This window comes from Triticum urartu, chromosome 2A (assembly GCF_056163025.1).
Source record: "Triticum urartu cultivar PI428250 chromosome 2A, HENAU_Tu73, whole genome shotgun sequence".
Lineage (NCBI taxonomy): Eukaryota > Viridiplantae > Streptophyta > Magnoliopsida > Poales > Poaceae > Triticum > Triticum urartu.
Window position 1 is genome coordinate 4403623 of NC_141874.1, and position 14377 is coordinate 4417999.

Here is a 14377-nt window from a genome sequence, read left to right on the forward strand (position 1 = left end):
ACCAGCATGTCATACTTTGGTTCGGCGGTATTGTTGGACGAGACGACCCGGACCAACCTTACGCGTACGCTTACGCGAGACCGGTTCCCTCGACGTGCTTTGCACATAGATGGCTTGCGGGCGACTGTCTCTCCAACTTTAGTTGAACCGAGTGTGGCTACGCCCGGTCCTTGAGAAGGTTAAAACGAAGTCTATTTGACGAACTATCGTTGTGGTTTTGATGCGTAGGTGAGATGAGTTCTTACTTAAGCCCGTAGCAGCCACGTAAAACTTGCAACAACAAAGTAGATGACGTCTAACTTGTTTTTGCAGGGCATGTTGTGATGTGATATGGTCAAGGCATGATGCTGATTTTATTGTATGAGATGATCATGTTTTGTAACCAAGTTATCGGCAACTGGCAGGAGCCATATGGTTGTCGCTTTATTGTATGCAATGCAATCGCGATGTAATGCTTTACTTTATTACTAAGCGGTAGTGATAGTCGTGGAAGCATAAGATTGGCGAGACGACAACGATGCTACGATGGAGATCAAGGTGTCGCGCCGGTGACGATGGTGATCATGACGGTGCTTCGGAGATGGAGATCACAAGCACAAGATGATGATGGCCATATCATATCACTTATATTGATTGCATGTGATGTTTATCTTTTATGCATCTTATCTTGCTTTGATTGACGGTAGCATTATAAGATGATCTCTCACTAAATTATCAAGAAGTGTTCTCCCTAAGTATGCACCGTTGCCAAAGTTCGTCGTGCCCAGACACCACGTGATGATCGGGTGTGATAAGCTCTACGTCCAAATACAACGGGTGCAAAACAGTTGCACACGCAGAATACTCAGGTTATACTTGACGAGCCAAGCATATACAGATATGGCCTCGGAACACGGAGACCGAAAGGTCGAGCGTGAATCATATAGTAGATATGATCAACATAACGATGTTCACCATTGAAAACTACTCCATCTCACGTGATGATCGGTTATGGTTTAGTTGATTTGGATCACGTGATCACTTAGAGGATTAGAGGGATGTCTATCTAAGTGGGAGTTCTTAAGTAATATGATTAAATTGAACTTAAATTTATCATGAACTTAGTCCTGGTAGTATTTTGCAAATTATGTTGTAGATCAATAGCTCGCGTTGTTGCTTCCCTATGTTTATTTTGATATGTTCCTAGAGAAAATTGTGTTGAAAGATGTTAGTAGCAAAGATGTGGATTGGATCCGTGATCAGAGGTTTATCCTCATTGTTGCACAGAAGAATTATGTCCTTGATGCACCGCTAGGTGAAAGACCTATTGCAGGAGCAGATGCAGACGTTATGAAAGTTTGGCTAGCTCAATATGATGACTACTTGATAGTTTAGTGCACCATGCTTAATGTCTTAGAATCGGGACTTCAAAGACGTTTTGAACGTCATGGACCATATGAGATGTTCCAGGAGTTGAAGTTAATATTTCAAGCAAATACCCGAGTTGAGAGATATGAAGTCTCCAACAAGTTCTATAGCTAAAAGATGGACGAGAATCGCTCAACTAGTGAGCATGTGCTCAGATTGTCTGGGTACTACAATCGCTTGAATCAAGTGGGAGTTAATCTTCCAGATAAGATAGTGATTGACAGAATTCTCTAGTCACCATCACCAAGTTAGTAGAACTTTGTGATGAACTATGATATGCAAGGGATAACGGAAACGATTCCCAAGCTCTTCGTGGTGCTGAAATCGACGAAGGTAGAAATCAAGAAAAACATCAAGTGTTGATGGTTGACAAGACCACTAGTTTGAAGAAAAGGGCAAAAGGGAAGAAGGGGAACTTCAAGAAGAACGGCAAGCAAGTTTCTGCTCAAGTAAAGAAGCCCAAGTCTGGTCCTAAGCCTGAGACTAAGTGCTTCTACTGCAAAGGGACTGGTCACTGGAAGCGGAACTGCCTCAAGTATTTGGCGGATAAGAAGGATGGCAAAGTGAACAAAAGTATATTTGATATACATGTTATTGATGTGTGATTTACTAGTGTTTATAGCAAACCCTCAGTATTTGATACTAGTTCAGTTGCTAAGATTAGTAACTCGAAACGGGAGTTGCAGAATAAACAGAGACTAGTTAAGGGTGAAGTGACGATGTGTGTTGGAAGTAGTTCCAAGATTGATATGATCATCATCGCACACTCCCCTATACTTTCGGGATTAGTGTTGAACTTAAATAAGTGTTATTTGGTTTTTGCGTTGAGCATGAATATGATTTGATCATGTTTATTGCAATACGGTTATTCATTAAAGTCAGAGAATAATTGTTGTTCTGTTTACATGAATAAAACCTTCGATGGTCATACACCCAATGAAACAAGTTCATTGGATCTCGATCGTAGTGATACACATATTCATAATATTGAAACCAAAAGATGCAAAGTTAATAATGATAGTGCAACTTATTTGTGGCACTGCCGTTTAGGTCATATTGGTATAAAGCGCATGAAGAAACTCCATGCTGATGGGCTTTCGGAATCACTTGACTATGAATCACTTGATGCTTGCGAACCATGCCTTTTGGGCAAGATGACTAAAACGCCGTTCTCCGGAACAATGGAGCAAGCAACAGATTTGTTGGAAATCATACATACTGATGTATGTGGTCCGATGAATATTTAAGGCTTGCAGCGGGTATCATTATTTTCTGACCTTCACAGATGATTTGAGCAGATATGGGTATATCTACTTAATGAAATAGAAGTCTGATACATTTGAAAAGTTCATATAATTTCAGAGTGAAGTGAAAATCATCGTAACAAGAAAATAAACTTTCTGCGATCTGATCGTGGAAAAGAGTATTTGAGTTACGAGTTTGGTCTTCAGTTAAAACAATGTGAAATAGTTTCACTACTCACGCCACCTGGAACACCACAGCATAATGGTGTGTCCGAACGTCATAACCGTACTTTATTGGATATAGTGCAATCTATGATGTTTCTTACCGATTTACCACTATCGTTTTTGGGGTCATGCATTAGAGACAGCTGCATTCACGTAAAAAAAGGGGCACCATCTATATCCGTCGAGACGACGCCTTATGAACTATGGTTTGGCAAGAAACCAAAGTTGTCGTTTCTTAAAGTTTGGGGTTGCGATGCTTATATGAAAAAGTTTCATCCTGATAAGCTCAAACTCAAATCGGAGAAGTGCGTCTTCATAGGATATCCAAAGGAAACTATTGGATACACCTTCTATCACAGATCCGAAGGCAAGACTTTTGTTGCTAAAATTCGGAAACTTTCTAGAGAAGGAGTTTCTCTTGAAAGAAGTAAGTGGGAGGAAAGTAGAAAACTTGATAAGGTAATTGTACCTTCTACCTTATTGGAAAGTAGTTCATCACAAAAATCTGTTCTTGTGACTACTACACCAATTAGTGAGGAAGCTAATGATGATGATCATGCAACTTCAGATCAAGTTACAACCGAATCTCGTAGGTAAACCAGAGTGAGATCCGCACCAGAGTGGTACGGTAATCCTGTTCTGGAGGTCATGTTACTTGACCATGACGAACCTACGAACTATGAGGAAGCGATGATGAGCCCGGATTCCGCGAAATGGTTTGAGGCCATGAAATCTGAGATATGATCCATGTATGAGAACAAAGTTTGGACTTTGGTTGACTTGCCCGATGATCGGCAAGCAATTGAGAATAAATGGATCTTCAAGAGGAAGACGGACGATGATAGTAGTGTTACTATCTACAAAGCTAGAATTGTCGCAAAAGGTTTTCGACAAGTTCAAAGGTGTTGACTACGATGAGAGCTTCTCACTCGTATCTATGCTTGAGTCTGTCCGAATCATGTTAGTTATTGCCGCATTTTATGAAATCTGGCAAACGGATAAACAAAACTGCATTCCTTAATGGATTTATTAAAGAAGAGTTGTATATGATGCAACCAGAAGGTTTTGTCAATCCGAAAGGTGTTAACTAAATATGCAAGCTCCAGCGATCTATCTGTGGACTGGTGCAAACATCTCGGAGTTGGAATATACGCTTTGATGAGTTGATCAAAGCATATAGTTTTATACAGACTTGCGGTGAAGCCTATATTTACGAGAAAGTGAGTGGGAGCACTACAACATTTCTGATAAGTATATGTGAATGACATATTGTTGATCGGAGATAATGTAGAATTATTCTGTAAAGCATGAAAGGAGTGTTTGAAAGGAGTTTTTCAAAGAAAGACTTCGGTAAAGCTGCTTACATATTGAGCTTCAAGATCTATAGAGATAGATCAAGACGCTTGATAAGTTTTTCAATAAGTACATACCTTGACAAGATTTTGATGTAGTTCAAAATGGAACAGTCAAAGAAAAGTTTCTTGCCTGTGTTACAAGGTGTGAAGTTGAGTAAAGACTCAAAGCCCGACCACGGCAGAAGATAGAAAGAGAATGAAAGTCATTCCCTATGCCTCATTCATAGGTTCTATAAAGTATGCCATGCTGTGTACCAGATCTATTGTATACCCTGCACTGATTTGGCAAGGGAGTACAATAGTGATCTAGGAGTAGATCACTGGACAGCGGTCAGAATTATCCTTAGTGAAATAAGGATATGTTTCTCGATTATGGACGTGACAAAAAGGTTCGTCGTAAAGGGTTACGTCGATGCAAGTTTTTGACACTGATCCAGATGAATCTAAAGTCTCAATCTGGATACATATTGAAAGTGGGAGCAATTAGCTAGAGTAGCTCCGTGCAGAGCATTGTAGACATAGAAAATAGCAAAATACTTGCGGATCTGAATGTGACAGACCCGTTGACTAAAATTATCTCACAAGCAAAACATGATCACACCTTAGTACTCTTTGGGTGTTAATCACATAGCGATGTGAACTAGATTACTGAATCTAGTAAACCCTTTGGGTGTTGGTCACATGGCGATGTGAACTATGGGTGTTAATCACATAATGATGTGAACTATCGATGTTAATCACATGGTGATGTGATCTAGATTATTGACTCTAGTGCAAGTGGGAGACTGAAGGAAATATGCCCTAGAGGCAATAATAAAGTTATTATTTATTTCCTTATATCATGATAAATGTTTATTATTCATGCTAGAATTGTATTAACCGGAAACATAATACATGTGTGAATACATAGACAAACAGAGTGTCACTAGTATGCCTCTACTTGACTAGCTCGTTAATCAAAGATGGTTATGTTTCCTAACCATGGACAAAGAGTTGTTATTTGATTAACGAGGTCACATCATTAGTTGAATGATCTGATTGACATGACCCGTTCCATTAGCTTAGCACCCGATCGTTTAGTATGTTGCTATTGCTTTCTTCATGACTTATACATGTTCCTATGACTATGAGATTATGCAACTCCCGTTTACCGGAGGAACACTTTGGGTACTACCAAACGTCACAACGTAACTGGGTGATTATAAAGGAGTACTACAGGTGTCTCCAAAGGTAGATGTTGGGTTGGCGTATTTCGAGAATAGGATTTGTCACTCCGATTGTCGGAGAGGTATCTCTGGGCCCTCTCGGTAATGCTCATCACATACTCCTTGCAAGCACTGCAACTAATATGTTAGTTATGAGATGATGTATTACGGAACGAGTAAAGAGACTTGCCAGTAACGAGATTGAACTAGGTATTGGATACCGACGATCGAATCTCGGGCAAGTAACATACCGATGACAAAAGGAACAACGTATGTTGTTATGCGGTCTGACCGATAAAGATCTTCGTAGAATATGTAGGAGCCAATATGGGCATCCAGGTCCCGCTATTGGTTATTGACCAGAGACGTGTCTCGGTCATGTCTACATTGTTCTCGAACCGTAGGGTCCGCACGCTTAACGTTACGATGACAGTTATTATGAGTTTATGCATTTTGATGTACCGAAGGTTGTTCGGAGTCCCGGATGTGATCACGGACATGACGAGGAGTCTCGAAATGGTCGGGACATAAAGATTGATATATTGGAAGCCTGTGCTTGGACATCGGAAGTGTTCCGGGTGAAATCGGGATTTTACCGGATTACCGGGAGGGTTACCGGAACCCCCCGAGAGCCAAATGGGCCTACGTGGGCTTTAGTGGAAAGGTGAGAGGGCAGCCCACAACGGCTGTGCGCCTCCCCCCTCCCCCTAGTCCTATTAGGACTAGGAGAAGGGGCCGGCCACCCTCTCTCTCTCTCCCCCTTTGGGGAATCCTATTAGAAATAGGATTGGGGGGAGGAGTCCTACTCCCGGTAGGAGTAGGACTCCTCCTGCGCCTCCTAGCTTGGCCGGCCAGCCCTCCCCCTCTCATCCTTTATATACGGGGGCAGGGGACACCCCATGACACACAAGTTGATCCTTGAGATCGTTTCTTAGCCGTGTGCGGTGCCCCCTGCCACCAAATTCCACCTCGATCATACCGTTGTAGTGCTTAGGCGAAGCCCTGCGTCGGTAGTACATCAAGATCGTCACCACGCCGTCGTGCTGACGGAACTCCTCCCCGAAGCTTTGCTGGATCGGAGCCCGGGGATCGTCATCGAGCTGTACGTGTGCTAAGAACTCGGAGGTGCCGGAGTAACGGTGCTTGGATCGGTCGGATCGGGAAGAAGACGTACGACTACTTCCTCTACGTTGTGTGATCGCTTCCGCAGTCGGTCTGCGTTGGTACGTAGACAACACTCTCCCCCTCGTTGCTGTGCATCACCATGATCTTGCGTGTGCGTAGGAAAATTTTGAAATTACTACGTTCCCCAACAGGAGCGACCATCACCGACGGTCAAATATATACACCACGTGAGCTGAGAGTTTTCAAGAAAAGACTCGGCAGACCGATAGTCAACCCGTGATGAATAATAATGATCTAATTTAGTTTTTATAGCACATATATTTAATTGTACAAGTTTAATCTTTGAAGTATGAACATAGGAAATGTCGTTATCAAACGACGAAAGTCTCCCGAGGAAATGCAACTGGTGCAACGACGACCGAGGTCTGTGCAACAAGCCTCACCTGGACGACGATCGACGCTTCAGCATTAAGCCCCAGGAGACCCTCGATGTTGAAACGGCACACAACAATGACAAGTGTTTTTTTCGTAATTAAGCACGACTTCAACTATTTCAACGTGTAATTTTCATGTTTTACAATTTGACTAGTTTATCCCATGCCATACAAGACGCTATGTCTTGGAGAGGATGGATTTTGAAGACCATGAAAGTATGGAAACAAAGAAAATTGACGTAAGGACCCGTCATGGTATGGGTGTTGAAATAAATCTGTACAATTATGAGAGCGTAATCCATTTTGGTTGCACAAATTGGGAAGCACCTTGCAAGATGTATGGTTTTATGAGGGTATGCTTGTCACCATGGATCTTGGTGATCCTGACATCGTCCAAGACAATATGGACCCATCGGTTCTTGTTGATACGCTTCCAATTCTACCGATATGTGAGTTTCTCAAACATAGTTATTAACTAATTTATGTTGTTTATTTAAAAATAGTTGACAACTTATTTCCATTGACAGCTTATTTTCATTCTTCAAACAATGTGCAGAAGATGGTAGACAGAACCTACTACACCGATGGCTCAGAAATAACTTATTAGGAAAAAAATCATCTGATCTCATTTATTACTGATCTTGAGAATTACAATATCTATTATCAAACTCCTCCACATTATGGTCAATACGTGCCACTAGTGCACGGGTTGAACTACGGTAACATCCATGGAGATGCCATGGTAAGATTTTTTACTATTACGACATCCGCGCATCTTTTGCATAAATTCTTTTAAAACTGAACTACATTGCTAACTACGAAATTATTACTATGTTTTTCAACAGAAAATCCCGAAGGATTGTGTGCCTCATCTGATGTTTCAGAATGGTCGCCATGATGTTTTGAACATATGGCCAGGTCATCCTACGAATCACACCTGTCCATATTGGATTTCTAAAACCGGTAAAGACATGATAATCAAAGAATGGAAAAAATGTATGGTCAGTCGTAGGGAGCTACTTGGAAGCAACATTGTGCGAAAGGCAAGAATTGAAGACAGGATAATCTCCATTATCCATGATAGAGAGTCAGGGCCTATCTTATTTTATGCTATTTTACCTTGGAGAAGGTAGTTCCTATGAGAGAGAAGTAGGTCCTAGGTACAATGTTTATTATGTGGTACAATGTGTTAGAGTTGATGATGATGAGGAGGAGTTGTGATTATGACTAGTGACCGACTTGCTACGTGATGTCTCATTGATGAAAATGATAATCATGAGGAGGTGTTATATGACAATGATGTATTATGATGATAAGTTGTTAATGATATGATGATATTTATTATATCATTGGGTGAAAGAACTACAGATTAGTTTCAAGTGGGAACTAGTCCATAATTCTTTCACCCAGTGATGTAATAACTCATTATGATGTAAAAATAAGCTCTAAATTGCTGCTGTATGAAAACTTATATAAAGGTGTATGAATACAACATGAAATAAAAAAGAAATATAATACGGAATAATAGTTGTAGCACGGGCTGCGAGAAGCACTACTACTAAGTGGATATAGCAGTAGCGTGTGTTAACCCACGCTACTGTTAACCTTTAGCTGTAGCGCCGTACTAGTACCACTGCTACCCGCACTACTGGTAGGCCTAAAACCTGCGCTACTGCTAGGCTTTTCCCTAGTAGTGGGCACTTCCGCTAAGCAGCTCATCATTTCGAGAGAATGTTCAGTTGCTTGATGGTGCGGAATGCGGTGAATGGCGCTCATCTCCTCTCTGGCGATCATCGACATCTGCCAGGCAAAGCAGTGGACAGTAATCTATGCTCTTAACTTGTTGGACGGCACAAAACAAGGTACATCTACTTCAGTTGTTGACAGTGATTAAGTTGTACTGCAGGTTAGTCCAAAGTTAATGGAAACACTGCCCAACCGCCCATTTTTTATTTATTTACGTTCTGCATATTTCTGCCCCTAACTCGCAGTGACCTACTCTACCAAATTATCCGGCCTCCCACCATTGTCCAAAGGGTAGAAGAATCTGCGACTGCTATTGAAGAAAAATAACGGCGATGCTGTCCACAGGTCCTCATTTGGTTTGCTGCTCAATGCATGCATGTACACGAACTCCACATGATGCCATCACCTAATGACATCATTTATTTAATATATGGTTTCGCTCTAACCAAATATGCATCATATATAAAAGACATAACGAAACATAAATTAAGACAAGGGTACCAAGACTTGGTAGTTTGATATATGTAGTCTAGCTATTTCTTGAAGTCTCCTCTATACATTTTGGTAGGTTCATGTTAATAAGAGAGTTGTTAGTAGCTTGTTAGCTGGCACAACAATAACATAGTGAAGGATTTATATTCATCTATTTTATTATGAGGGAACTAACTTAAGTTGTATGTAGTTATGTACCTAGGTGGAGGAAATTAGTGGGCTAATGGAGTAAATTTAGCCTGTATTGCTGCCCGCCATCATTTGATTTTCCATCACCTAACTAATATTTTTTTCTAAAGAAAACTAATAAAATAATTATTTAACATATGGTTCCACTCTTAATCAAGTTGACATCATACACAACAGGAGTTAATAACAAAAGATAAATTAAGACAAGGGTACCAAGACTTGGTAGTATGATGCATGTAGTCTAGCTATTTCTTGCAGTCTCCTCTACACATTGGTTGGTTCATGTTAACAAGAGAAAGTTGTTAATAGCTTGTTAGCCACCAAAACAATAACAGTGTGAAGGCTTTATATTCATCTATTTTATTTTGAGTGAACTAACTTAAGTTGTTTGTAGCTAACTACTAGGTGGGGGGAAATGAGTGGGCTAAGCGACTAAATTTGGCCCGTATTGTTGCCGGCCATCATTCGATTTGCCATCACCTAACTAATAAAATTTGTCTTTACTAAAAAATAATAAAAATTTGTCTAAAAAACCTAATAAAACTAATATTTAACATGTGTTTTCACTCTTAATCAAGTATTTTTTTGCGGGTACACTCAAAGTTGGCATCATACACAACAAAAGATAATAACAAAATATAAATTAAGACGAGGGTACCAAGACTTGGTATGATACAGTAGCATTCATATTTTTGGCAGCCACCTCTACACATTGGTTGGTCCATATAAATACGAAGGTGTTGCTAGCTTGTTGCTAGCTGCAACAGTGACATTTTTGTCTGTTCAAATTGCTACTCATTTTAAGTCAGCGCCTTGGTTCATTAGTTTAGCTACCTATGGTTGGGGCAAGTTGGATTGTTTTTGTATATAAACCAGCGTTGAACAGGTGGCACGTTACTATCAGTAGAATCTTTTTTTTGCGGAAGACTATCAGTAGAATCTTTCAAGTCATGATACCTAAATACGTATAGGGGACGCTAATTTTCTTCACGCTCCATCGAAATGCACAGATATTAACGATGTTGCACACTCTAAATTCCATGGAAATGGTACACGAAGGAAGTGGTGGCAGAGGAAAGGTACCTGCACCGGTGAAGAGGGCGACGGGACAGTGGAAGTCGGTGGCGGTAGCGCCTACCCTCTCCGCACTTGGTGCTGCGTGGGAGCGGTGCCGGGCCTCGTGGCCAGCCATGGCCATGGGCGTTGGCCTTGACCTGAAGGGGTTGGGACTTTTAGCAGAGAGCTGTAAATTTTGTAGTATTTGATTTTCTTAGAGAAATAGAGGATACAGATGAGATTAAATTTTGAGAAAAAAAGTAACTCTTTGTTCGATTTATATTTTGAAAGTATTCAAATGATAAGCCATTTTAGTCTTCATCTGTATATCTATCGAAAATTATGTGTGGAAGAGAACAAAAATATGTCGTTGTTTGATTTGTTAGTATGAGTGAGGCAAAGAAATTTGTTTAGGTGACACACTGAGACGCTTGGCTGATTTCAATATGCAGACGTAACAGACTCAAAAGTGTAACCTGACAAGCTAGCAACAGAAAAATTGCAATCAAAGAAAAAAAGGTGCAACCTGACGCTGGGCATTAGGATTATTTCGTCCGAAAATATACTTATCAGCAAAATGAATAAAAGGAAATGTATCTATACATATTTTAGTTCTAGATACACTCCTTTTTATCCATTTTGATGACAAGTATTTTCGGACGGAGGAAGTACATCACAAACACAGCATTTGAAGGAAGAAAATAATGCACCGGAACCGGACTCTCCGTCGGCGAGGGCATCATGATGATCTTCTCTGCCCTCCTAGACCGATGGGTTCATCAGCTCTTGGTCGGCGACGAGCTTGGCGAGAACATGAGGAGCGAGGCACACCTCCAGTTCCATGCCCCCTGCCCCTCCGCCGTCCTCGAAAACCGTGATCAACCCGTCCAGCTTGTTCCCCGGGCCGGTCCGGACGCCCAGCGGCCTGCCCCAGCCAAAGTCATTGCCATACACATCAAACCGCGGCGAGCCGCTCACTACCACAATGGCAGGATCCCCACGTAAGTCAGGCGCGTATCTTAAGCTGGGGTTTTTAGACCAAGACGCGAGCTCAGCTCTCACCGTCGCCTCATCGACCGATGCCACGGCACGGTTGAGTAGCCAGGCCGTCGAGCCCAGCCGACCGTCCCCTAGGATCTCGCCGACTGGGTGCGTAGCAGCCGCTCCTGCAATCGCGTTGCCCACATAACCCTGTGGAATACCCTTCACCCGTGTCCTGCATCCGACGGGGAGGACGAGCCTCGTCTCCCGGTCCGGCGCCAGCCCCCGCGCTCGACACACCGCTCGCCACAGGTGCGCGAGCAGGGCCTGCAACGAGGAGATGGTGGATGTGGCCGTGCCGGCCATCTCGGCGTTCGCTTTGGCCTTGAGCTTCTCTATGCTCTCCAGGGAGAAATGGATGGAGCATTCCTGCACCGGCGGGCACTCAAACCGCCTCGCCATGTCCTGCACCTTGGCAAAGGGGAGTGGGATCGGCACGGGGCAGCCGTCGTGGAACCACCTCTCGAATGGCAATGGCGCCGCTGTGAATACGTTGCCGTCACCGCTTCGGCTGATCTCTGACCATGTGTTGAAGAGGTCCCACAATGTGGTGCCGTCCGCGGCCGCGTGGCTGAGCGACATGGCGACGAAGACGCCGTCGGCGAGCTCCGTGACCTGGACGGCCAGGAGCGGCCGGCTGGGGTCAGCGGCCGCGTCCGTGCTGAGCATCCCGTTGAGAGGGAAGAAAGAGGAGACAACGGACGGGATGACCCGGAGCGGGCCGGAGATGTCGGATACGTTGACCCCGGGCGCCACGGCATGGAAGAACTCAGCGCCTTCGTCCCCGCAGCGGAGCGAGATCGTCAGAGCACCGGCACTGGCCGCTGGTGCGACGGCGAAGCGGCCGGCAAGGGGGTAGAAGCGGCCCAAGGCGCGTGCGAAGGACGACGCGAGGTGTTGGACGGCGCTGGGCGGAGGCTTGGGCAGGAGGACTCCTTCCTGGATGTAGCCCACGGTGATCCGCCGCAGGTCCCATGGCGTGAGGTGGACGGTCTGAGGCTCCGGCGACACTGAGCTGTTTTGATACTCCGGCTTGACCATGCGCCTGGAGATGATCTGGACACCGCCACATTCCATTTTGATCGCCGCCGAGAATGTGAGTTTGAGGAGCTCGATCGTGTGTGTGTGTTCTGTCTTGTGTGCGTTTGGATGGGGGATATACATTAAGGGAGGCCATGTTAGCCCATGTGGACAGCAGGGATCCGGAGCACATGAATATAGAAAGCACGTCAAGAAAATATGAAATTAAGCAGTTCGTTGAATACGAGGTAGAAAAACATCAAAACTCGGCTAAAATATGACGCAAAGACTTGACCAAGTAGACCCACCTAGACCAACGACGGCAAAGACTTGTGAGTGCCCCCCAACGAAAACTCCACAAACATTTACCATTTTCTTTCTAAACTTACCGAAAGTCAGGAGTTACCAGCATGCACCATGTGGTTTTGTTTTGCGGAGTCTGAGACACCATCCGCTCAGTAAACCTATTTTTTTCCTTTCTCCCCATTGTTTTTCCTATCTCCCCATTGTTTTTCCTATCTTTTTCGGGCTGTGGGTGGTTGTTTCGGGAGCTCCTCAGCTCCCCGTCCCCCGCCGTTCCGCGGCCTGTCCTCTGGGGGGTCATGGGTGCCCTCGTCTGGACGGTATGGAACATTCACAATAAATTAATAATTGACATGTGATCTCCTTGCGTGCGGCTGACGCAATTTATAAAATGTGTGGTTTCGCCGAGCTCCGGTCTATCGCCTCACGTCTTGCTCCCGCAACTCCTTCATCGTCGCCTGAGCCAGATTAGCTTCTTTATCTTGTAGGGGTGTTCTGCAATGTGCCCCCACTAGACTTATTTTTTTTTTCTTTTTTCACACTTTGGCTACTTGAACCTTCTTGCTTTTTGTTGTACTTGATGTGGTGTTCGATGTGTTGATCAGAATATCAAGCTTGAGCTGACTAAGGGAGCAAGCATGGAGGTCACACGATGGACTAGTATGAAGAAAGTTGATGCGTGCCTACATGGGAGAGATGCATATTATTTTATTCCACCAAATAAAAATCAGAAAGCCATGGACGTTTTTGCATGGAAGGAGATTTCTTGGAGTTGCAAAATTAAAAGGTATACGAGTAGAAGACTCAACTCGTGGAGCTATCTCAAAAACAATCAATAGAAAAAAGGAAGTAGGCTGGGGCCCACCAGGATAAATCAGAGATAGATGGCGTACCAAAGTTTGAAGGTTAATTAGGCAAAATTTGCTAGAAAATCTAATCTGAGATGTAAAAGGATTGGACTCTATTATTTTATGTTAGGGGCCTTAGGCCAGGTTTAGTCAGCACCCCTTATTTAAAGACATGGTGCCGCCATGTAATAGGGGTTAGATTTTTTTTCTTTTCGAAAAAACAGCAGAAGCTCTGCCTTTGCATTAAGAAGAAGTGAATTGGCCAGTTTGTAAGGAAAACTGGCCGAAAACCGATACATCGATACACACCAGTCCCGAGGCTGCGTACCTAACGAGCCGACTTCCCTGTAGCCCAAACGACCAAAGTTGCCACTTCACCACACGACCTGGAGCCGCCAATCCAGCATACAAACGACATAAACTCACACATGTCGGCCCCGAGGCTGCACTCCACACGAGTCGACGATTTTGTCGTCCACACGACCAAAACCGACACTCCACAGCACAGAGGTGCTCTCCTGAGCCGCCGCTCCGACATCCCCGCCGGCCCCGAGGCCGCGCTCCGCCTGAGCTGACGACGCTGCCGCCCACACGACCAGATCTAACACTCCACGACATAGCTTTCTGTAGCCGCCGCTCCGACATCCTCACCGGCCCCGAAGCCGCGCTCCGCCTGAGCTGACGACG

At 43.9% G+C, this 14377-nt stretch overlaps 1 protein-coding gene across 1 annotated transcript; it reads right to left on the reverse strand.

The window, feature by feature from the left end:
* Positions 1-11240: 11240 nt before the first annotated feature.
* On the reverse strand, positions 11241-12596 carry LOC125540555 (putative acetyltransferase At3g50280). The gene has a single exon (XM_048704171.2). The coding sequence runs from the start codon at positions 12594-12596 to the stop codon at positions 11241-11243; it is 1356 nt and encodes a 451-aa protein (XP_048560128.2).
* Positions 12597-14377: the final 1781 nt, after the last annotated feature.